Genomic DNA, 26,840 nt, shown 5'->3' with positions numbered 1-26,840 from the left:
ATGTACCTGATGGGGGTCCAGATGAAGCTTTGGCAGTCTTCCTCAGTCCACCAGTCACTTTGGACTCATGTCTCAGCCCTCCCCTTCTCCCCTTTATACTGGCCATCTCGCCTCTCCACTCTCAGTACTGATGCAGGGCTTCATCCCGAAACATCGACAATTCCTTTCCTCCCACAGATGCTGCTCAACCCGCTGAGCTCCTCCAGCAGATTGTTTGTTGCTCTGGGATTACAATGCCTGATTAGCCTGTGTCCAGACAGTGGAATGTGAGCAGCATACCTGCAATTGTGTGTGCCATCTTGAACCTCTAAGAGCTGTCATTGTCAGTTACAAACGTGCATGCTGAATCCATTCAACTGTAATGGGAGAGAACAAGACTATATTCTTTAGCTTCCTGGTACTGAAGTATTATTTGAAAGGGTGCAGCTTTGTAGAAGTTTTACGTGGCATTCAAGATAAAATGCATTGACGCATAACCTAGAAAGCTTTACTCTCTTTATGGCAACAGCTTTGTTTCTTGAGGCTGCATTGGATTCAGGGATTTTTCTGGTCAACTTTAGTCCACCTCAGACAAATTTGTCATTATATCCAAACTGAATGGGGTAAGGTCAGAGAGAATGAACCATTACACTGAACAGAGAATTTCGTGGCAATTATTATGAGGAGCAAAGAGGATAAGCTTGCAGCAGTTGCTTCAAGTAGTTAATTTTTAATCTCTCCACTTCAAGACCTGTGATGGATGAATGACTATGTTTTGAATGCATATGCATTCACCACACTTAAAGGTATTTATTTTGTATTACGCCAATTTTCTTTGAGTCAGATGGGGAAGATAGACTTTAGCACTCTAAAACTGTGATTTAACCTTTGGAGGAGCATCTACTATTTTAGATGCTCAGCAAATGGTGCCCTTCCTGCTATTGACTGGATCATCTTCTCTTGGGGAAAATGTTAGTTATGTTGTGTTTGTCATTACTGAACAGCAAAAAGCTTCCTTCTCTATTCGAGGTCCATGACCAACAATGAAATACACTGCTCTCGCAATTCACTCCACCCCCATAAGACCAGGCACCAGGCCAAATAAGGACTGTAGGAAGACATATGGCAAGGTGAAGGCCTGTATGATATGCCACCCAGCAGAAGGAGAATTTCCCGGTTGTGACATTAACAAAAGCCTAAACAATTCACGCAGCAGTGCTTCTGAAGAAAGGAGTACTCTGTAATCTGGGAACAAAGTACCTCAGGAGCAGTTCCACTCCCTGAGGACTCTGAATCAAGGTGCCATCCATAGGCGATCTATGGCAGAGGCCTGACGTCTCAAAATTAACTCTGCTCCTAAGCCTTCTGCTCTCAATCATATCAGCAGTGTGTGACTTTATCGTAGTAATTGGTTTTCAGCCATGGATTCACTTTTCTCATGTCTTTTACTGCACTTCTCGCCCAAGAAGTCAATCAGCTCTGTGATATTTTTATATTCCTATGTGTCTTCTTGATTTCCATGGATTGCTGAACCTCCACCAAAGTCAGTTATATCTGTATGATCTAAAGGGGAGAAATCTGCCTCAGTTTGCTTGGTGTAAATGCATATGGGGGTGTTAGCCATTGGTTGCATCACCTCCACACATTTGGTTCCAGTGAAGTTATTGGAACCCTGCACAGGATGTAACCAGGCTTAGGAATCAATTCCAGATAGTCAGAGTCATTACATCCATGGCTGTGAATGTTGCTGCTGAACTGAATTGTATGTGTAGGCTTTGTACCGACAGGCATGGAAGACATCTCATACTACTCACCCATCATGCAGGTCACTGATGAATTGTTCACCAGGGTCTTCATCATGGCCAACAAAAAAAACATTTGTTGCCTCTCGGTGGCAGAATACCTCATAGTGCAGGGAATAATTGACTGCACTTCTGCAGCTGTAACCCATGAACATTCCTTTACCATCAGTCCTACTCCATTAGTGAATAAATGGTTGTGAATCTGGGGACAGAATATAAGACACTATATGAACGGTTAATTCCTGGGATATTTTCAACCAATGAAAGTTAACAATGCTATTATTATTTGAAGGGTCACAAAAGGTACAGAAAGAAGCCTTTCAGTCTAACCAGTGCATGTCACTTACGTCAATTCAAGCCGCTAGCTTCCCTTGGCTAAACCTGTCAGTGTTACCCACTGTGTCCTCTCCCTCATTTGCCTCTCCTTCAACCTCTCACTTCAACCATTCCCTGTTTTGATGATTTCTATATTCTGGCCACTTATGAATGCTTCTGAAGTCCCTATTGGATTTCTGGGTGATTATCTTCTCTTTATGGTCTCAAATTACGGTTTTCCCCATATATGGAAGCATTCTGTATGTATTCACTTCACCTAAACCTTTCATAATTTTAAATAAACCTTTCATAATTTTTAAGACTTTTATTAGGTCGCCCTCATTCCTCACCCCTCAGCCTTCTTTTCTCAAGAGCAAATAAACCCAGTCTGACCACCCTTTCCCAATTTGTACATCCTCGTGTTACAAGGACTTTCGTGTCAATCTTCTCTGCACCCTCTCAGTGCACGTTTATGGCAACTAGAACTATCCAAGCATTGTCGAACCAAGGTATGATGCATAATTAGCATAACTCCCCAACATTTCAGCTCTATCTGTCTAGAAACAAGCTCTAGGGCTTGGTTTGTTTTTTTGGTGTAATTCTTACAGATTGGTTTATTTGTGATCTGAGATCCCTTTGTTCCTCTCCCAAACTATGCCTGCAACTTCCCGATAATAATGTGGATGGCTGTTGAGTGACCATGGCTGGTGATATAACTGAATAACCTCAGAACAAGATTTGAGAAAAGATTCAGTGCCCTGCACTAGGCATTTTAATCACACTTGCCAACGCACTACAAACACACTTTGCTGAAAGTATGAAATAAAGCAGAAAATCTTTAAAATGCTCATCAGGTCAGGCAGCACCTATAGAGAGAGCAGAACATTTTAAGGCAATGCACCTTTACAGGAATCTGCATCACCTTGGGCCAAAAGCCAGTGAAAAGATGAAGGATTTTCAGAAAATCCTGGAAACATTCACCAGATCAGGCAGCAGCTGTAGAAAGAGAAACAGGATTAATGTTTCAGGTTGAAGACCCATTTTCAGAACTAGGAAAGAGAAAAATACAATTAAACAGAGAGGGTGGGGGTGAGATAAAGACTGTGCTTGGCCAGGGTTGCAATGGGGATAAGTAGCGATTGATGAGATAATGGCAGTTAGAGAATACAGACAAAGGAGTATAAAATGTTGTGAAATGCATTCTCCTACACTCCAATGAAAAACATCCCAATCTGCTCAATCTCTATCCATAACTCAGTCCCTCGAGTCCCAGCAACATCCTCGTAAATCTGCTGTGCACTTTTTCCAGCTTAATGGCATCTTTCCTACAGCAGGGTGACCAAAACTGAACACAATATTCTGTATGCAGACTCACCAACGACCTGCTAAATTCCCCAAAGGCAGTGCTTAGTTTATATTATAATTATTATAAATATGAACTATTATACACTATAAACGATATTTATGGTTCCAGTTCCATTCCTAAGGAGCACAGCACCAGCGCTTCAGTTGGCCAAGTTTATTTTGAGTTCAATGCAAAGACCTCATTAGGGGATAATTTTTCCAATGAAACTAAATGATTTTATAATAGCTTTCCTTACCCAAGATAGATAATATTGATTATCCTATAACCTCTACTGCACATGATACCTTTAATACTAATATTAAATGTGGAAGTTGATGTTTATTAATTAACTCATGTCCATCAGAAGGAAGTCCAATTCTCCCTGCTCAATATCACTCCTGGGAGTGAACTGCCAACTCTGCAGGATTGTCCTGGAATCGTTGGGTAAACAAGAAGAAAAACTATTGAGGCAGTTATAAAAACAAGCTCTGATGGAAAGCTGCATTCTTAGTTATCTTTATTCAGGTGAAGCCTTAAGCTGAGATCCCAGCTGGCTGTTCAGGTGGATGTTAGGAGGTCCCATGGAATGTTAGAAGAAATTCCATGGTGAGCTCTTGAGATTCCTCCCTGAACAAATGCTAACTAAGGAGATAGATTGACCTCATTTCTGGTTGTCAAGAGGTGCTGAGGCAGAAAGCCTACTGCCTGCTTAACAGCAGGGCTTTGTTTTGATGTGAAAATTGCCATGATACTTAGAAAAGTTTGGGGAAAGATTTACCGGGTAAATTACCATCTCCAAATTATTTCACTCAGCAGTGGGGTTCTGAAATTCACTGCCTGAAAATCTGAAGATCTTGCCACATCTACATGATGAGCACTTGAATAGCCAAAACCTGCAAAGCTATTGACAAAGAGCTGGGAAGTGAGATGAACCATTGGTCAGATTTTAGCCAGTATAAGACATAAAGGGCTGAGTGACCTTCTTTGCTGTAGATTTCAGTGACTCTTTGATCAGTAACAGCATTATGCGTGGAATTAGCTCTGAATGATGCAGAACTTAACTCCACCCCTTCTTTAAAGAAGAGCATTCATCTTCTATCAATCATATAACGTCACATGAGGAAGTCAAAACAACCCCTACCACTCCTCGATGTAATGCTTTGGATGTGCAACTCTCATATGCTGCCATATCCCTTCTTTTTAAGATAAGACAAGATTTCTTCATTAGTCACATGTACATCAAAACACACAGTGAAATGCATCTTTACGTAGAATGTTCTGGGGGCAGCCCGCAAGTGTCGCCACGCTTCCAGCACCAACATAGCATGCCCATAACTTCCTAACCCATACGTCTTTGGAATGTGGGAGGAGAGTGGAGCACCCGGAGGAAACCCACGCAGACACGGAGAGAACATACAAACTCCTTACAGACAGCAGCCAGAATTGAATCCGGGTCGCTGGCGCTGTAATAGCGTTATGCTAACCGCTACACCACCGTGCCTGCCCTTCAATTAAGATATGCTTTGGTGTTTGAGACCGAAGCAGTTTGCAGGTCAAGTACACATGTTAACATTTCACACAGGTGAAGTCAAGTGATCGTTGTGCATTCTTTGATGTTCTTGTGCATATCCAGCTGCATCTATCCTTGTGTCATGTCAGAAGAAATGAAGGCAGGCATCAAAAATCCAGAAGTAACAAAGTTTTCAATAAAGTGCTGTGGTAGAGCTGCACGATAGGATTTCCAGGACATCCAGTTTTATTGCGCACAGTCTTTTTCTTATGGCATTAATGGAGGGCATGATTATTCTTAAGGCTTAATTCAAAGGCAATGAATTTTAAGAGAAAATCTAAGCCAAGATTGGTCCCTCGGCAATCTGCCTTGGTCAATGTCTTTTCAGCCACAATGAGAATTTAAATGTTTTGAAAATCAAGCAAATAAATAGCTTCTATCTTGTTTCAACAGACCTAGCTTGTGATGACAAGATTGTAATTGCAAATTGTGTCTTGCATGTTGTTCCCTGGAGAGCTGAATCCTCTTCGCAACAGTAACATTGTCATATTTAATGATCTGATGCTTTGAAAAAAGGGCTTCAGCATTAAAAAGATTAATATATTATTTCCAATTTATCTAAGATTTCACTATTTTCATATTTCTGAATACACCTTCTGGCATATTCAAAATAAATTTGATCGTCATGCATTAGATGAACCATGCATTAATTTATTTCACCCTATGGTTGTTTCTTGCTCCAAGATAGCTCCCGCAAGAATCGGTGCATCCTCTCTGGAAGAGGTCACTTTTACCTTCGAGGCAAATTTTGTTCCACTGTCATCTTTGGATAATCAAATAAATGTCTGTTTTCCAAAAATGCATGATTGCATGGTGTTTGTAGGATGCCAATTAAAACAAAACATATATAATGCTTTATATTGTCATATTTGATGTGATTTTTCATTGAATATGTACAACAATTTTTCAGTGGCACTCGAGGGACGAAATTTGCAGTTTTGTATTTACGACCAAAACTGATTGGGTGCATTGAAATTTCTAGGCCCAACATAATTGGATAAGTAATTTGGAAAATAATAGTATGAAAGGATGCAGGCAAAGGCTAGACAAACTGAACTAAGAGGCTACAGTTGAAAACATAACACAGGCAGAGGCACAATATACCAAATGGCCTGCAACCTCAACTTACATGATGACGTGCTTATACCCTGACTAACTGACTAGTTGTCATAGAGAGACAGGGTCATTCAGTATTACAGCATGGAAGCAGACCCTTCAGTCAATCAAGATGCCCATCTCAGCTGGTCCCATTTGCCCGCGTTTGGCCCATATTCCCCTAAATCTTTCCAATCCATATGTACCTGTCCAAGTGTCTTTTAGTTAATCCAGTAGTTTTAATTACTTAACAAAATTCCTACTGCCAATTATGTTTACAGAAATTTCCAGATTAAAATGATGGAGTCCTGATGCTAAATTCTAGCTGAAGCAGCAGCAGCCCATTTCGAACCCGCTGCAGATTTTCTTTTTGCTCGGCCAAAGTTACTGCAGCTGAGGAAGGATGCAGCCTAGTCTCTGAGTAATCATCCAGCTCCTTTGATGTGTGATTGATAAATGGGCTGCCTGGTATGGCATTGAGCCTCCAACTGGCCAAGGTCACAGGTTTATGCCCCAGTCTGTGCTCACATCACTGATCTCTAAGGATGCTGTGACTGTAAGGTGAGGATAGAAGCATTAAGTTGCACAGTGATGCTGAGAGACTGAGTGAACAAGCTAAACTATGGCAAATATATTGCAACACTGACAATGTAAGGACATCCACCTTGGACCTAAAAAGCACAGAACAGAGTAATTTTAAAATGGTGAAAAGCTGGAAGCAGTGGAGACGCTAAAAGATTGGGTATCCAAGTACATAGTTAATTTAAAATGTCATTGACAGCTACAGAAAATAACCACAAAACCTTACAGAATAATAGCCTTTATATCTTAAGGAGTGTGGTGCGAGAGTATAGACATTTTGCAGAATCTTTACAAAGCCCTCAACGTGGAGGGAGTGTGGAGTAGATTCACCAGAAAGTTTAAATTACAAGTAGGGATTACCAAAACCTGCTTTGTATTCCCTGGAATTTCAAACATGAGAAGGATTGAAAATTTGATTGAAGTTTTGAAAATATTGATAGGGAGATACAAGGAAATTATTTCTACTGATTGGGGATTCTAGTACAAGGACACGGGGTAATATAGTTTAAAGAATAGAACCAGGATTTTATGACAGTAACGTAGGTGGTATAGTGGACAATGAAGAAGGTTATCAAAAATTACAGGGGGATCTTGATCAGCTGAGTAAGTGGGCAGAGGAATGGCAAATGGAGTTTAATTTGGATAAGTGCAAGATGTTGCATTTTGGAAAGTCAAATCCAGGTAGGACTTTCACAGTGACTGGCAGGGCCCTCGGGAGTGTTGCAGAACAGAGGGACCTCGGAGTACAAATACGTGGTTCACTCAAAGTGGAGTCACAGGTAGACAGGGTGGTGAAGGCTTTTGGCATGCAGGCCTTTGTAAGTGAGGGCATTGAGTTTAAAAGTTGGATGGCCATGGTGTGGTTGTACAGGACGCTGGTGAGGCCGCTGTGTTCAGTTTTGATCACCCTGTTGTTATTAAACTGGAAAGAGTGCAGAAAAGATTTACAAGGATGCTGCCAGAACTTGAGGGACTAGGTTATAAGGAGAGGTTGGACAGGCTAGGACTATTCTTCATAGCGTAAGAAACTGAGAGGAGATCTTATAGAAGTGTATAAAATCATGAGGGGCACAGATGAGGTGAACACACTCAGTCTTTTTCCCAGAGTTAAGGAATCAAGAACTAGAGGGCATAGGTTTAAGATGAGAGGGGAAAGATTTAAGAAGAACTTGAGGGGCAACTTTTTTTACACAAGGGGTGGTATCTATGTGGAATCAGCTACCAGTGGAAGTGGTTGAAACAGGTACAATAGCAGCTTTTAAAAGGCAATTGGACAGGTACGTGGGTTGGAAAGTTTGGAAGGTTATGAGCCAAACTCTGGCAAATGGAACTAGTTTGGATGGGGTATCTTGTTCAGCATGGACCAGTTGGGCCAAGGAGCCTGTTTCCGTGCTGTATGACTCTATGACCCTATGAGTGAAATTAGAAGGTAAACATAGAGGGTGTTACAAATTCAAACTCTCTTTTGTTATTAACACATGTTAATTTTAAACTGAGATGTTTGATAAATTGGCACCTCTTTCCCAGGGCATCAATGCTCAATAATGGCTTTAAGGTAGTGGGTGGGAAGTTCAAGGGAGATATCAGAGGGAGGTTTTTCACCCAGAGAATGGTTGGTGCATGGAATGCGCTGTCTGGGGTGGTGGTGGAGGCTGATACATTGGTCAGGTTCAAGAGATTGTTAGATAAGCATATGGAGGAATTTAAAATAGGGGGATATGTGGGAGGAAGGGGTTAGATAGTCTTAGGCGTGGTTTAAAGGTCGGCACAACATAGTGGGCTGAAGGGCCTGTATTGTGCTGTATTGTTCTATGGTTCTATGGCAAAAACTTTGTTTTGCATGCCATCCATACAGATCATTTCATCACATCAGTGCATTGAGGTAGTACAAGGGAAAATAATAACAGAATGCAGAATAAAGTGTTACCGTTACAGAGAAAGTGCAGTGCAGGCAGATAATAAGGTGCAAGGCCATGACGAGGTAGATTGTGAGATCAAGAGTCCATCTTATTGTACTAGGGGACCGTCCAACAGTCTTATAACAGCGGGATAGAGGCTGTTCTTGAGACTGGTGATACGTGCTTTCAGGTTTTGGAATCTTCTGCCTGATGGAAGGGGGGCAAAGAGAGAATGTTTGGGGTGGGTGGGATCAGAAGATAATCAGAAGAAATGTAAAATTAAGTAAAAGGCGGGTACAGAGAGTTAGGTTCCTGATCAGCATGATCTCGCTGAATGGTAGAACATGTTCTAGAGGCTAAATACTCTCCACCTGTTCCTGTGATGTATTTTAGTAACTTTCCACTGTGAAAGGAAGTGCCACTGAGTGAGGAATCCATAAACAATGCAATGGGTATTTGTAAATTGTCAGTCAAATTTGTCTGCCTTTGTGGGTGAACTTGGGTGCAGGGGTAAATCTCAAATAAGTCACCAATTGCAAGAAGACAAATGGCAAGTTTGTCTTCTCTAAGATCAGCCACCCCCAGAACACTTCTTGGAAGCAAAAAGAAGCTGGAAGTGCTCTGCAGGTCAGATGCATTGGGAGTAAGAGACATAAAGTTACCGTTTTGGATTGATGACTTTGCTCGGAACTCAGGACCCATCTGGTGAAAGGCATTGATCTGAAATGTTAACTGTTTCTCCCTCCACAGATACTGCCTGTGCTGCTGAACATCTCTGACATTCTCTGATTTGAGATTTATCCCTGCACCCAAAACACCTGTTGTTTTATTTGTCAACGCTAAAATTTAAATAAGAGACTCATTTCTGGGAAGGTAGAGTCATAGAGAGATACAACACAGAAACAGGCCCTTCAGCCCATCGTGTCCATACCAACCATCAAGTACTCAATTCTCCCAAGACTACAGCTAGAAGTTCCAAAAATATCAATGCCAAGATGTTTGAAGGTAGAGCCCATTCATAGCAACTAGTAATGTCTCCAACAGCTGGATGATATTAATTAAGTAAATGGTTTGAAAAGGTATCATCTCCAAACAAAGGTATCATCTCCAATCTAAGAAGGGAGGTAAGATAAGATAAGATTTCTTTATTAGTCACATGTACATCGAAACACACAGTGAAATGCACCTTTTGCAGACAGTGCTCTGGGGCAGCCCGCAAGTGTCGCTACGCTTCTGGCGCCAACATAGCACACCCACAACTTCCTAACCCGTACCTCTTTGGAACGTGGGAGGAAACCAGAGCACCCGGAGGAAACCCATGCAGACACGGGGAGAACGTACAAACTTCTTACAGACAGCGGCCGGAATTGAACCCGGGTCGCTGGCACTGTAAAGCGTTACACTAACCACTACATTACCATAGCAGATACTGTATATGCTGCACCAAGGCCTGATTTAGACCTATATCACTGGTCCACCAATAAAAAAGTGTTGTTATGTATCTTCTTGGCCGCACTGGCACAGCTGAAAAAACGAGTGTCAGTACAGAGCAGCTAACGCGGAGTGAAAAAAATGTCAAGGAGAGCTCTTGACAAACTATGGACTCCAATGCACCCTGATTTCCTGCAAAGTAGTATTTATTAAAAAACTCTTTGTAATACCAATCACATTTCTGATGTACGCCAATCATGCCAAACAACCTCACCAGCTCCTCATTGGATCTGGGAATAAAGCAAGAACTCATGCAACATGCATTGAAGATTTTCATTGCCTATCGCAAATCATACCAATGGATTCCACTGGTCTTAATCCTCAAAGAACTAATTAATAGTTTAGACTTCAATATTAGTTTTATGTTCAAACCTATACCGCAGTAATTAACAACAAGCAATGTTACAGTGGTTAATATCAAGTTAAACTCTACAGCTTAACCTAAACAAACCACACCTTTTCTAAAGAGATGCTTATAATGTTCAATAACTTGCATGATCTCAAAGACTTTGTCTGCATAGTTTGACTTCCAGGGAAGGCTTGTTTTCCCTGGAGAGAAGTGGGCAGAAGGGTGACCTGATATCGGGCAGATGGTCAAAATCTTTTTCCCATGGTCGGGGTATCAAAAACAAGAGGGCATAGGTTTAAGATGAGAGGAAGGAGTTTTAAAGGGGATCCGAATGGTTCATTCTTTCACACAGAGTGGTTGACATCTGGATGGCGCTGCCAGAGGAGGTGGTGGAGTCAAATATAATCATTACATTTAAAAAGCATATAGACATATACTTAAATACGCAAGGCATAGAAGGATACAGTCCTAATGCGGGCAAATGAAATTAGTGTAAACGGGCAAAAATGTCAGCATGGATGTAATGGGCTGAAGGCTCTATTTCTGTGTTCTGTGACACCTTGACTCTATAACTGAGAAAAGAACTCTGTGTGTATGTTTGTGTTCTCATTCTTTTCTATATCTAGCTTCCATCTGCTCCATTGAGAGAAATTTACTGTTGCATGACTGAATTTAAAATAGCATTTAACTTCATTTTTGCATCAGCTCCCACTCATTTAATATTTCTACTGTGGCACTGGCTGATAACTCTATCACTTCAGAATTCTATTTCAAAATACAACATAAAGGAACAACAGTTCTAAAGAGGTTTGGCAAAAAATAGTGTAAATTGGCATAAATACTGTAAATAAATTTATTGTCTTTCCTTGGTGAATTTGGCACTCAGACCATCAAAAACATAAGTCCATTCAAGCTATGTTTTTGTCACTTTGTAATATGACCTGAACCCTAAATGATTTGGTTATGTCCTGTAATCCGCTGTAGATAGGTTGGAAATTTATATTTGCTGGAAGTTATTTGCATAATTGCAGTAATGTCAGAAATGTCAAAAGGAGAGTTATTAATCATCATTCAGATTAATAATTCCCAGTTCAACATTAACAACACACATTTATATTTAACATGGTTGGATGTTCTAAAATGCTTCACCTCAGCATCATCAAACCTAAAGGTTGGATAGAGAAGTACATTTTAAGGGGCCACCAAGCAGGCAGAGATGTGGGAGCTTTAACAAGGAAATTCCAGTCTCTGGAATCTGGGAGGTATTTCTTCAGCTTTCTTTAAACAGGATTATGTGGGACTATGTAGGATATACAGTGTAGAAATAGGCCATTCAACCCAGCCAGTCTACGCCATCTGTTCTGCTCCAATCCTGCCTTATTGTGTCCTTTCTCATCTAAATCTATCAGTGTAATCCACCATTCCCTTCTCCTCCATGTGCTTGCCCAGCCTCCTCTTTAATGTATCTATACTGTCACATTCTATCACTCCCTATGGTAGCAAACTCCACATTCTCACTATTCACTGGGTAATGAATACCTTACTGGAGTTCCTGGTAACCGTCTTGTAGTGATAGTCTCATTATGTTTATCCCCAGCAGTGGAAACTTTCTCTCTGTATTTTAACCTTTTTAATTTTATAGACATCTAGTAGGTAGCCCCTCAGCCTTCTTAAGAGGGACGAGACCCAACTGTTCATCTTTTCATTATACATAGACCTGTAAATTTCTGGATAATTCTGATAAACCTACCCTGCATTCTCTCCTATGCTTCTGTATCCTTTCTATAATAAAGCAAACAGAACTGTGCATTCAATACAGATTGAGCATAACTTCCCCACATTTCGTTTCTGTCCCTCTAAAAATAAGCTCTCATCCTTGGATTGCTCTTTCCTCGGGCTTGCTAACCTATCATGCAGCTTTTATTGATCAGTCATTTGTAAACTGAGGTCCCATTGTTCCTGTACCCCTCCAAAACTCCTATCTCCAATAAATAACTTCTCTATTCTTTGTGCAGCAATGCACTACTTTGCCTTTACTGGTGTTGAACATTATTTGCCATTGACTTGTCCATTCTACAAATTTATTAATGTCCTCCTGTAATTTTTGTATTCTTCCTCAGTATTAACTGCTCTCCCTAATTTAGAAATCATGGCTTTAATTCTAAAGTATAAATTGTTACCGTAAGTTGAGAGCAGCTGTGGTCCCAGCACAGTTCCTTGTGAAAACTATAACCCACCTTCTTCCCTGTGAATAGTGACCCCATACCCACACTCTCCTAGTTCCTGAAGTTAGCAAGCAACCCATTCTGCTATTTTTAACCTGACCCTACATTATCTCACCACCTTCATTCGTCTTTATGGGACACCTTGTCAAGGGCCTATTCAAAAAACAGATAAGTAACAGCAACTGCTACACTTTCAATTCGCTCTTCAAAGAATTCAAAGGGTTGATCAGGCAAGATTTCCCTTTCTTATATAGATTCTGATTACTCATTACTAAACTTTTCATTTCTAAATGTGCTTCTATTCTCTCCTTTGGTAGAAATACCATTATCTTTATTATCCACCAATGTTATGATAACTGGTCCATAATTCCCTGAACATGTTCAACACTCCCTTAAATGTAGATGTTATGTTAGCTACTTGTTAATCATCTAGCTCGGCACCTTTTTCTAATGAATTATTAAATACATCTAGCAATGCTTCTACATTTCCCAAAATTCTTTTAAAATATGTGGATGCAAACCATCCATTCCAGGGGTTTATGCTCTGTAACTTTGATTAGTTTTGATTCAATAAATCCTCTTTTCCTATTTTAAATGGATTTATCTCATTACCCATCTCAACATCCAATGTTATTTCTGCGTTTTCTATCTCCCTGACCAATGCCAAAGTGAGATAATGATTTAATGATCCTGCTTTCACCCTACCATGGTGTTCTCCTATTTTTCCCATTGTTTCAATCCCACCCTTTTTTAATTGATGTGTCCGTAAAATATCCCACTATTTTGATGCTCCTTTATAATTTAGTTTCATAACTCCTTTTTGACCTGTCTCCTAATCTCTTTGCATTCTCTCTTATCATAGACTCTTCTGCTTCTGTAGTATGCTTCTTACCTATAATTGTTCTCTTATATCTTAATTCAATCTGTCTCAAGTGTGTTCAGTTTGTTCTCTCCTTTTAGTTGAATATATTTTTCCTGCACTCCCTTGAGCACCGTCTTAAATGTTACTCATTGTTGTTCTACATCATTGTTTGTTAGTGTTGCCCATTTTAATTTCCCAAGTTCTATTCTTAGCCCCACAAAGTCAGTCTATCTTCCCTTGATTAACCTACTTTTCTTGGTTGATGTATTTTACTATTACAAGCTTGAAGGAAACTATGTTATGATCACTATTGCTTAGATATTCCCCTAATTTTACGTCTCTTATCTGCTCTGTTTGATCCTCCATTATTATATCCATTAGCAAACTCTTTTTTGTTGGTTTTTCACATGTTAGGTTAGTAAGGAGTCTTGTAGACATTGTAGCATCTCCATTCTCTTATCCCCTTTACCTATCTCTCCTATCCAATTAACTTAGGGGCAATTAAAATCACCTATGATTATTGTTGTGTTTTAATTCATTTCCCTTTCTCTGCATATTCCTTATTAGTTGAATTGCAGACAATGCCTAACCCTAACCATGTGATTGATACCTTGTTATTCTTTGTCTTTAGCCATAGGGATTCTTTTTGTCTTCATTATCGCTGCATCCCTTTTTATTACTGCTGTAATGTTATTTCTTCTAAGTTCACTACTCCACCTTTCCTTTTTCCTTTATCTCTTTGCAATTATGTTGTATCCAGCAATATTTCATTCTCAGTCCTAATTTATCTGGGCCAGGTCTCATTAATTCTATTATGTCTGATTTCTCCAAAAACATGCTTCACTATGGACAGAGTGTGTTGCTGTACAAGCAGTTTAACTTATTTTGGTTAACCTTGTGGCTAACCAAATTTTTAGATTCCTATTCTGCAACACTATTTGCTGCCTGGCCATCATTGTCCTTCCTTACATTGTTCTTTCCAAGGTTCTTTTTCCCTGCTTTGTTTATGTTTGTCAAATTATTACAGATGCCTGAAATGAACCTCCAGTGGATTTCAGTTGCAAATGATAATATAGAATAAACATTAGAATGTACTCTTAGCCCATCAGTCATTCACTTCAGAAGATACAACATAAAGGTGCATCAGTTCTAAAGAGGTGGGTCAGAAAATGTAATTGAGTGAGTCTTAAATACCGAAGTGAAAAAAGCCACACTCCTCGTTTCGACTTTTTTTTTGTTAGGGAGCTTAAGTCCAGTCAAACCGTGTTCCGGTCTCTTTGTGGTCTGACCTGAGCCCCACAATGATTGAGTTATGCTCTGCATTTCTCTGAAAGATGTCCTGATACTGTATATGGGTTAGGTATTTGAATTTGCTGGAAGTTTTCTAAATAGTTATATCACTGCTGTAAATGTCAAAGGGAAAGTTATTTAACTAAAACTTCCATTGTATGAAATGAAAGGGATAGCATTCACTAGAAACCAAGATTGGAATATCTGTATGTTCCTATTCAACTCACATTATCAGAAATAGAATTGGATGTGATGACAAACTGTGAAGAGGTTTGGAACTGGCAAATGAGTCAGATGAGGTTTGAGACCCTTTTGTAAAAAATTCACATTGGCTTATACCTGTTAGCTTTATCCCTTTACAAGATAGTGTATGTGTACAATATATATTTAGAAGTGGGTGAGAACTGAGAAAAATGATGGATTGGAGTATTTATATATTGTGTATTTGATTATAAGAAGCATGGATGTGTAGACAGAGGGGACCTATTTTCTCTGCTTCGAAGGATCGAACAAGGTGAATAAACTCATTGTTTGATTCGGAATGTCAGGCTAATGCATGAAGCAAATGGTAGTCATGTTCTGGAACCCACCTTCTCCAAAAGGCTGTTGGATCTGGGTCAACAGGAAGCCTCTCCTTCAACCAAGCTAATATTATCCAGTTATTTCCCGTTTCATTATCGCCAACACCATCATCTTTGTGGCACTGTTGTGTGCGTGTCAATGGTGGCAGTTGAATAAATGGGCACCGATAGTTTTTGTTAGACAAGGGTATTTAGATTGCTAAACCAAGGTGGATAGATTGTTTAGGATGGAGTACAGGGATGATCTTGGTGAATGGCCCTTTCCTCTGAATAAACTGCAAAATAAGCAAATGAGATGGCTGAAGTATCCGTACATACCAGTAAGCAAATGAATCAATAACTTCATAACATATAAGATTCCTACTTTGCATTCCATCCAGGTCTCATTGACGTCAACCCAACATCTCCGTGCCATGAAGCTGGTGGTTTTGACAGCCAATAAAATGAGGAATGGGTCCAGGTGCCCACATTCCATGCATTTTTAATGTACAGGATGAACGTAGCTGTCAAGTGGTTAAAAGTGGTGGTGTCAGTGAGATTGTGTTGTCTCAGCCAGCAGCTGCCATCCAGAGTTCACGCTTCAGGAGATGCAGGTGCTGGGAAAGAACAAACCACTCTCTGCCAAGGAAGCAGCATCTGCTGCTGTGGGAGTAAATCGGAACTGACTGAAATGGGGCATAAAAACTGTTTTAAAAAAAGAATTTGAGGCACAGATGCTAAATAGTATTTGTACTGCTTCTCCTGCTCCTTACTCCTTTCTTAGATGTAGCCGTCGTACCTGCTCTTTGGCAAGATAATTGAGTTCGAAAATATTGCAGTTTCAAGTGTACAGGAGTGATGATTCATTTTCTTCTCTCTGGTGAGGCTCTTCTGTTCTTGTTGGTTTCCTTTCAAGATGCAGACTTGATTCCAGAACAAATTTCTAGAAGTTGCTCACGTGCTTCTGACATTGCCTCTCCAGAAGGAGTGTGAGGGTAGCTCTCCCCGTGATTCCTCTATTGTCAGAGGGTAGATCCTTATCTCTGCTTTCTGCTTCACTATGATCAACAGTTCAGGCATCCATAAAAAGTGATGGGCACTGCTGGAACGAAATGTGTAAATGCACAGAGTTACACATGGATGCCACGGCCAAGGAAGCACACCAACTACTCTACTTCCTCAGAAGGCTAAGGAAATTCGGCATGTCCCTGATGACTCTCACCAATTTTTATAGATGCACCACAGAAAGTGTCCTATCCAAATGCATCACAGCTTGGCTATGGCAGCTGTTCTGCCCAAGACCGCAGGAAATTGTAGAGAATTGTGAACGCAGCCCAGTCCATCATGCAAACCGTCCTCCCCTCCACTGACTCTGTCTACACCTCCCGCTTCCTCGGGAAAATAGCTAACATAACCAAGGACCCCTCCCATCCTGGTTATTCTCTCTTCTCTCCTCTCCCATCGGGCAGGACACACAAAAGTTTGAGAGCACGTACCACCAGACTCAAGGACAGCTTCTATCCTGCTGTTATCAGACTCTTGAACGGACCTCTCATACATTAAAAGATAAACTCTTGAATTCTTGATCCCCCAATCTACCTCGTCATGGCCCTTGCATCTTATTTGCCTACCTGCACTGCACTTTCTCTGCAACTGTAACACTATATTCTGCGTTCTGTTTATTTTACTACCTCAATGTAACATATGCATGGCATGATCTGCCTGGACAGCATGCAAACAAAGCTTTTCACTGTATCTTGGTACATATGACAATAATAAACCAATATCAACAATGAGAGTTCAGCAAACTCCAATCACTAGAAACCTTCCTCTGCACTAAACTTGAGGGAAGACATGACATCTGTGCCACTTCCTTTCATCCTCAATTGTCAAAGCAGCCTCCAAGAAGCATAGCTTTCTGTTCCATCTCAACAGTATATTTTCAGTTTAAACATTGAATCCCTGCTCATATCTAGATAAGTTCTACTAACAATGTTCTCATAGTACTGGGTAAGACAGAGGCAAAAGATTGTCATCTGCAAGTGATGTCAAGCCCTCATGAAATATATCCCAGACTGTCAAAAGGAGCAAGGGAGGAAATTGTGGAGGCAAAGGATATGAAGGCGGGAAGTTAAGTAGAAACTGTGCACAGCATTAACTAAGCCACAGAATGAGTAATGCATTACTGTTCCGGTTACCACATTACAGGGAAGATGCCATTGCACTGGAAAGGGTGCAGAGGAGATTTCCAAGGATATTGCCAAGAATGGAAAATTGTAGCCATACAAGTAAAGATAGGAGAGACTAGGATTGTCTTCTCTGGAACTGAAAAGGTTGATGGGACATTTAATCATGGGGGCCTAGATAGAGTAAATAGGAAGGACATATTTCTCCTAGCAGAGGGGTCATAAACCAATGGGGAAAGATTTGAAGCAACTGGCAGAAGGATTAGAGTGGAAAGGAGGAAATATTTTTTCACCCAGTGGGTAGTAGGGTTCTGGAACTCACTGTATGAAAAGGTGGTAGAGGCAGAACCCCTCCCCACATTTAAAAAGTAGTTGGATGTGCAATCAAAGAGCCACAACCTGCAGAGAGGCACTAACCCAGAGCTAGAAGGCAGGATTGGACCAGGTAGCTCTTTCTTAACTGGCATGGACATGATAGGACAATGGAGCATAGTTCATTGGAGCGTAGGAGAATGAGGGTGATCTTATAGAGGTGTATAAAACTATGACGGGAATAGGTAGGGTGAATGCACACAGTCTTTGTCCCAGGGTTGGGGAATCATGAACAAGAGGGCATAGGTTTAAGGTGAGAGGGGAGAGATTTAATGGGAACCTGAGGGGCAGTTTTTTCACCCAGAGAGTGGTCTGTATGTGGATTGAGCTGCCAGGGGAAGTGGTTGAAGCAGGTACATTAACAACATTTGAAAGGCACTTGGACAGGTACATGGGTATGAAAGGTTTAGAGGGATATGGGCCAAATGCAGGCAAATGGGATTAGCTTAGATGGGAATCTTGGTCACATGGACCAGTTGGGCCGAAGAGCCTGTTTCTGTGCTGTATGACTTAATGACTGTATGGAAAATGGCTTCCCATGTGATAAATTTTCTGTAATTCTACCTCAATACCCAAATTCTGTCTGTATTAACCATTGTTATATCTTTATTAAACACTAATAAAATCAGTATTCGTCTCAATTTTCTTCCTCACTGGCGAAAACTCACTGTTATTTGCTCTTTTTCTCACTATGACTTTGTTGCAACATTCTTTCCCAGGGCCTTGACATCAAAAAGTTCCTTAACTCCTTCTTCCCACAGCTCCATTGTGCCTTTCCCAGGAGCTGCAGATTGTGAAGGACTTTGCCTTCCTCAGTACTTCCTTCCATTCACTATCTATAGATCTATAAAAACTAGCTAGACATGGCTTCACTATTACCTCTTAATTCATCTCATCTTTTTTCACCAGCACTTTACTCTTCACTGTCATTTCTAAATTTAAATTTAAAAAGACTCTTCGAGTACATGTAACACTGTTGAGCAATCCACAACAATGTCAACTTACAGACGGTGCTAAACTGGGGGATGGACAGAGGCACTCAATGCTAATGGCCTACAAAATGAGCTGGACAGTGATAGATGTAAATTCAATATAATTAAAAGGCACCGCAGAGCCAGAAAAGAGACTGGAGCAGTGAGCAAGCCAAAGGCACAAGTAAAAGGGATCTACACACTCCCACACAGCAGTACAGGTGTCCCCATGTTACAGCCATCCAGATAACAGAAATTTGAACTTGCAAAATTCACTACCCAAAAATTTGAGGTACAGAATAAAATTTGCACTTGTGGAATTTATGTGAAAAAAGTAAATAAATAATATTATAATTACATTTTTTTCAACTTGCATTCCTTTTTCTGCATACACAGATCACAATCAGATTTATTATCATCACTGACTTATATGACGTGAAATTTGTTGTTTTGCGACAGCAGTACAGTGCAAAGACATAAAATGACTATAAATTACAAAAATGAATAAATAATGCACAAAAAAGGAATAACGAAGTAATGTGCATGGGTTCAGAAATGCAGCTTCGCGTTATGGAAAATCGCGATACAGACCACTTTCTAGGAACGCAACCTCTCCACCCCACCTAACGCAGGGGTCACCTGTATCTCACAATTAGTTAAACAATTAGTTTTGGTGAGGCAGCAGTGGAATGATTAGGAAAGTTGGTGAATTCGCTTCTTTAGAATCTTCTAAAATTTGTTAGATATGGCTTCATCCAAATGAAAGCCTCCATCAATTTGACACTTCATTGTACTTTGCATTAAAGTCACAGAATTGTCTTAAACCCAAGTTCTTCTGTCTCAAAGCAAGGAAGTTACCAGTGAACCAAACTTACACTTCCCAGTTTTAATTTCTAACTATTCAGCCAATAATCATGGATTAAACTTAGAGCTCGCAACTGTTTTAAAGGTATTTACGTAATTTACTGAGTTTATGCTTCTGATAAATAGCGTAGTGAATATGGCCAAAGCATTATCAACCATTCCTTTACATTGCAAGCTATGGTGAGCTCTTCCACGTTGTTTCCTTCCCTCTCGAATAGCCTCAATTTAATGTATTTTAAACTAACCTTCCTGTAACAAGAAGGTCATATTCATTACTGTAACACTAAAGCTCAAACTGCCACATTCGCAGGCAATTTCAGTTTCTTCAGACCAACAATAAACACAGAGTATGTGGCACAACGATACAGCTGTGCACAGGTAAGTACAGTTAATCAAATTCTCCCCTGGCGCCAATAATGTTTGGTGGAGGTCATGGGTTATGAATAAGGCCATTCCCATTTGGATTTTGGCAGTTACACATAACTATTTGCACAAATGCCTTTTGTGAACACAGACCCCAACCGATCTGCCACATCACTGAGTACAGTATTCATTTCTTCACTCATTCGACAAGACTAAATTGAAAGGGTAGAAATGTAAAAGCATGTGTGGAATGTTAAACCATCTGGGTCATATATATTAAGTACTGGGAAGCTCTTTCAAGAGATCGGGGAGAAGAAGGTAAGAATCAGACATTTGCTTTTCATTGCTTCATCCTCAAATCTGCAGAAATAAAAGATTTAAGATTTGCAGATTATCAGGATGTTTTGTCAAGGGCTGTATCAGAGAAGGATAGGACCAGTCATTCTGCACAATATGAGTCAGGATTCTAATGATGATGTATTTGTGGATCACAATTTATTTCAAGTGCTTCATAAACCTAATGCTGAAATATTTTGCTTCGGAAACTCCTGGTGCATTCCGGCAAGCACCTATTGAGGGAGTTATGGACCCTAAGCCTACGAATTTCAGGACATTAAACGGATGACTGGAAAATTGCAGGCCGGAGTGTCAACTTTCCCAGTCTGTGCCCCCTGTGTGCACTAGAACAGGCAAACACCAAAGCACCCACAAACTGGTAACATAGCCAAATGGTTTCCATTTAAGACTGCAGCAATTTCTTCCTGATCTGTATGGGTTGTATAAAAGTAATATTCAATATTCTTTTTTAAATAATTCCACATCTGATTCAGTTAAAGGAGCAGATTTTGCATTTTATCCAATGGAATCAAGTACATTGGATGGACTCCACACATCCTGAAGGAAACGGCATCTAATGCAACTTGTGGCAACATGGATGGCTGTTCATAAGTGAAGTTGCAAGTGCCAGTGGCTTTTCTTGGAAAATTTACTCAATATGGATTCAGGAAGGGCTTGGAAGTAATCCTTGCTCTGTGTTAAATTAACTCGCCTGGGCCAACCTGGCATATTTGCAATTGACCTCCACATCTCTGTGTATTAGGTTGCTGAGGATGAGAGTGGGGAGGGGGAGGGGAACAGACAGCAGGGATGATTTAGTTTATGTGTGTGTACTTTCCACTGTTAAATAACATTTCAGATTTTTGTCATTTGAGTTCAAGGGAAGTATAAGAGGGCAACCTGTCTATATATATGCATTATCCTGTCATTCAGGAACAGCAACTCATAATTATGTATCATTTTAAATGCATCACCATTATGCATTATCATTTTAAGGGACTTAACGAAAGCGATATCAAGCAAAACAGTAGTAAGCCATGTAAAGAAATATTAGGGCATTGGCTACAAGGCTGTTAAAGGATAATTTTTTAAGGAGGGTTTTAAAAGGGTATAGAGGCAAAGAGAAAGGGAGTTCAAGAGCTTGGCGCCCTGGCAGCTGCAGGCATGGCCGTCAGTGGTGGACTGGTTAAAACTGAGAGTGTGGAAGAGGCCAAAATTAGTGGATTGCAAGTATCTAAGAGTGCTACAGTGCTGCAGGTTAATTACTGGGATGGTGAGGAGTAGGACCTTGGAGGGAATTTAAAATCGAAGCATTGTATAACTCAGGAGAGGATCCAAGTTGAACAGGACTTGATTTGAGCTGGGATACAGGATCTTCAATGAGAAGTTCATGGGGAACAGAAGATGAGTGGCTGGCCAGGGCTGTGCTGCAATGCTCAGGTCCAGAGCAAACGAAGGCAGGGCTGAAGGTTTCTCAAGATTAGTGACGATGCAAGCATATGGTTAGAAACCAACATTAGGATCAAATAACATTTGTGTGGTACCTCCAATGTGATGCAAAAGATAATGAAGGGATGGAGATATATTTCTGAGTTAGTACATGATCCGGAGGGAAAGATCCCCCATGTGCCCACTGTCCCTGCCTTCTAGAGAGCAGGTTTCTGAGATGCTGTCAGGTTGTTGGAAAGAAGTGTTAAATGGTACAGTTAAAGAGGAGGAGAGTTTCAGGGAGAGGAGGGTGACAATCGTGCAGGCTGCACTGCCCTGGATGGTGCCACACTTCTTGACTGCTGTTGGAGCTGGACTTAACCAGGCAGGTGGAGAGTACTTCATCACAGTCTCATGTAGTGGCTTTCAGGAGTCACTCACCATGGGATACATCCTCTTTTCTGCTGCTTACGTGACCGATCGGATTGTTTAAGTTCGATAGTGACTCTGAGGACACTTGTGATGGGGGATTTGACAAAGGTCATGTCAAGGGGTGGTGCTCAGGTTCTCTCTCATTGGTCAATGTGATGAGAGAATAGGAGAGAGGCAAAGATAGATTCTTGGGAAACTAAAGAGGGAATGGTGCAGGAGTGGAAGAGTGAAGGTGATTCTGTGGCTAAGACTGGATGGATAAGAATGGAAATTGAGCAGCATCCCACCCAGCACGCCAAAGTGTCTCATATTGGGCAGCACATGTTGTAGAGTGAATATTATTATGTGGGCATCCATGCTAGACTAGGTCACATCCACAAACAGCTGACTTTGTCTGAGGGTAAGGCATTGGCCCAGACATGCATCATATTCCATTCACCTCTTCTGATATTTGATATCTGTGGTTAAAGGCATTTGAGATCTCAGTTAATGTTTTATACAACTCTGACAATGTAGCACCCTGTCAGGCCTGCACTGGAGCTCCAGCTCTAGGTTATAGACTCAGGTCTCGGAGTGGGGCTTGAGTCACACCCGACTCAACCATAAGCGAGAGCACTGCCAACTGAGACACGGTAGACAACTGTGCACAAAAATGACTCAACTTCACCAGCAAGAGACCAGAGAAAAATAAATAAATGGAACCCACCCTTTCCCGTAGAATCTGAACAGCAGCTTCTGACTCTCAATGGAGCCATGTGTAATGATGTGATTGATGCAATAATTTTATTTTTGAATTTTACTTACAGTGTGGTAACAGGCCCTTCCAGCCCAACGAGTCCGTGCCGCCCATTTTAAACCCAAATTAACCTACCCGTACATCTTTGCAATGTGGGAGGAAACCAGAGCACCCGGAGGAAACCCACGCAGACACGGGGAGAACGTACAAACTCCTTACAGACAGCAATGGGAATCGAACCCCGGTCGCTGGTGCTGTAATAGTGTCACGCTAACCGCTACGCTGCCGTGCCGCCTCACACCCAGCTGCAAGAATTGCAGGGGTGGAAGGGTGATGGTGCATGGGAGAACCACAGGCACCACACTGCTCCTCACTTTTGGTAAAAAAAAGTCATGCAAAAGCAAAATGCAATTTGGATTTTGGCTTTCTATTATAAATGTTATCTCAAATGTTGTAGTCTGGCTTTATTTTGGATTGTTACACTTGAACTCCATGAGATGTTTAAATTGTTGTTCAGAACTCTCCACCTTCACCAATGGGCATGTGAGAGAAAATAGTTTCGAGGGAAATAGGTGGGGGAGCGGGATTGCATTTAGAGCCAGCATTGACCTTGATGGGCTGAATGGCCTCCTTCTATGTTGAAAATAAATATGAGAAAACACTACAGAGTCATCCTGCAGGAGTGCTGCACTTGTAGAGGGGTCATTGTTCGGATAAAACTTCATCTAGCCTCAGGATATATGTAAAGATCTCACTGCACTTTTCCGAAGGGGATGGGATTATTCCTAGTGTTGTGACCAATAATTATCCCTCAATCAACATTACTTCTTAATTGGTCAATCAAATGTGCATGAAGGAACATACTGTTCACATTTGGCTGATGTGCTTCCAACATGGCTATGCTGACAAAGATGCTGCAAAGGGCTTTAACATATCCTCAAAAGGATGCGAAGGATAGATTTGTTTTAATGGTAAGAAATTACACTCCATATATTGTAAGTTTATTCATTTTCATGACTTGTGTGTCACTGGCACGCTGATCTGCTTTCTTGAACCACTCCAGTCCTTCCAGTGAAGGAACTGCCACAAGGCTATTGGGGAGTGAGTTCCAGGATTTAGACCCAATGACAATGAGGGACCAGTGATACATTTCCAAGTCAGGATAGTGCTCAACCTGGAGGGAAACCTGCAGGCAGTGATGCCCTTGCTTCTGTTCCCCTTGTCCTTGGCGGTAGAAGTCACCAGTTTGGGAGTTGTTGTTGAAGTAGCCTGGATGAGTAACTGAGTGTACTACACACTGCAGTCACTGTACACCAATGCTGGAAAGAATAAGTGTTTAGAGTGGTAGGTGGGATGCTTATCAAGTGTGTTTTTGTCCTGGATGGTGTTGAGCTTCCTGAGAGTTGTTGGAGCTGTACTTATCAAAACAAGTGGAGGGTACTTCACTGCTCTCCTGATTGGTGTCTTACAGAAGGTGCAAAGGAACTGGAGTGTCAGAAGCCAAGTTACTCACTACAAGATACCCAGCCTCTGACCTGCTCTTGTGGCCACTGATTTTAGGTCGTTGGTCCAACTGAGGTTCTAGTCAGTGGTGACTCCCAGAATACTAATACTGGGTGGGGGCTCAGTGATGGTAATGTCATTGAATGTCATGGTGCTTAGACTCTCACTTAATGGAGATGGTCGTTGCCTGTTTCTTCTGTGTTGCGGATGTTACTGGCACCTCATCAGTCCATGCCTGAATGTCACCTGGGTTTGCCACATGCAGGCATGGGTTGCTTCATTTGCTGAGGAGTTGCAAATAGAATTGAACATTGTGCAATCATCAGCGAATGTCCCCAGTTCTGGCCTGGTGATGGAAGGAAGATCATTGATGAAACAGCTGAAGGTGGCCTGTGCTCTGAGCAACTCCTGCAGTGATGTTTAGGGGGTGGGATAATTGAACTCTGACATTTTTTAGATTATGACCACTCACAGGATGCTCATGCAGTGCAGTGTGTAGTCACAGTCATTTTATACTGAACCGGTCTACACTATTATAAGTCATAAAGTGTTAGAGAGATACAGCACAGAAACTTGGCCCACCGAGTGTGCACTGACCATCTCCCACCCATTTGCACTAATCGTACATTAATCCCACTTTTTATTCTCACCACATTCTCATCAACTCCTCCAGATTCCATCACTCACCTACACACTAGGGGCAATTTACAGTGGCCAATTAACCCAACAACCTGTACGTCTTTGGGATGTGGGAGGAAGCCAGAGCATCTGGAGAAAACCTACATGGTCACAAGGAGAACATGCAAACTCCATACAGGCAACACTCAAGGTCAGGATTGAACCCAGGTCTCTGGTGCTGTGAGGCAGTGGCTCTACCAGCTGCACCACTGTGTTATTAATTTAGTGAATGAAGAACTAATCATTCCAAGCATGCAAAGGTGCCCAGATGATCACATGGGCACTGATATCTCAGTGTGTGTGTGCTTGTCTTTGTGCATGGATCTGACAGTGTGCAAACATCTGATTTGCCCATCTGAGTGTGCATCTCTGTGACTCTGTACAAGCACAGATTTGCAGCTCTCCATGTGTGTGTGTGTGTGTGTGTGTGTGTGTGTGTGTGTGTTTGTACCTGCATAAGTACATAACTGCCTATATGACCTTCTGTTTGAAGTTCAGCTTTTCAGGAGAGGATGTAAACTGTGTTTGCTCCACAGGTGTAAGACTTCTGTTCTTGCTATTAGAGTCATTGAGCAATACAGCACGAATACAGGCCCTTTGGCCCAACCAGTCCATACCGACCACAGTACCCACCCAGCTAGTCCCAATTTCCTCTGAGCCCCGCCCCTCCATGTACCTATCCAAGTGCTTCTTAAATGATACTCTTGTATTGGGCCATGACTGTTTTGTTTTTAACTACTGTCCCACACAGGGATGTTTGTTGTAGCTTTCCGAAGATCTGGGACACGATTCCAATCCTTTGCCTGCTCGTATTTTCACTGATTTCGCTGAAAGCTCGGGGTTGCTTGCTCCACAGGGAGGGTCTTTTTGTTTGAGACATTTTCTTGAAATAGCTTATGTCATAATTTTGAAAGAGAAGGCTCACCTGGCGTTGTTATTGACAGCAGACCTTTCCTTAGAAATGCTCAATACTCAGCAAACATTTTATATGTAGGATGGTGTCACGTGCTGCATGTGTGTTTTATAAACTTAGCACAATTAGTGTGTCAATTGCAATTAATCACTTCGCCTTCATTCTGTGTTTCTGCAGGTTCCACAGGCCAGCACAATAGTCTTTTAGCATCCCTACAGCTGCAAGGAAGAGCCATGCAGCCAGCTCTTGATATCAAACACTTCCTACCATTTCGTCTAAACAGCCCCTCTCCTGTTGGATTATTCCCCAACTTCAACGCAGTAAGTGCTCTCATAGTATGTATCTCTCTGCTTTTTAAGTAAGGGTGATTGCATACAGAGAAAAAAAATGTTTTCTAATTTGGCTTCTGAAATGCATATTAGTCAATTGTTTTAGATGTAACCAAATACCCTTTGACACCACACTCTGTCTATGTCTGCTGCTCCAGAACATAACTGGATAATGTGGGCACAAAGGTAGGTCACTCAAAAAGAGTTATCCTCACCAGTGCTGTCTGCCACATGTTTTTATAAGCTCTAACTGATGTTAGCTCCATTTGACCTCTGGTGTATTTCAAGCTTGAGAGAAACAATCTGTTTGAATGCAAAGCATTAAAATAAGGACAGTAAAAGATTCTACCCCACACTACCTCGGAT

The 26,840-nt window shown here is 41.2% G+C and overlaps 1 protein-coding gene across 1 annotated transcript in view; it reads left to right on the top strand.

Moving 5' to 3' along the window:
* Positions 1–26,840, top strand: part of znf385c (zinc finger protein 385C) — a 157,835-nt gene that overhangs the window by 49,791 nt on the left and 81,204 nt on the right. The window contains exon 2 of the mRNA XM_052038724.1: positions 26,323–26,465. Coding sequence (XP_051894684.1) covers positions 26,323–26,465 — 143 coding nt within the window. The remainder of the gene's footprint in view (positions 1–26,322; positions 26,466–26,840) is intronic.

The sequence above is a fragment of the Pristis pectinata genome, chromosome 25 (assembly GCF_009764475.1).
Source record: "Pristis pectinata isolate sPriPec2 chromosome 25, sPriPec2.1.pri, whole genome shotgun sequence".
Taxonomy (NCBI): Eukaryota; Metazoa; Chordata; class Chondrichthyes; order Rhinopristiformes; family Pristidae; genus Pristis; species Pristis pectinata.
Note: the sequence above shows the minus strand (reverse complement) of the source record. Positions and strands in the feature narration are given on the sequence as shown.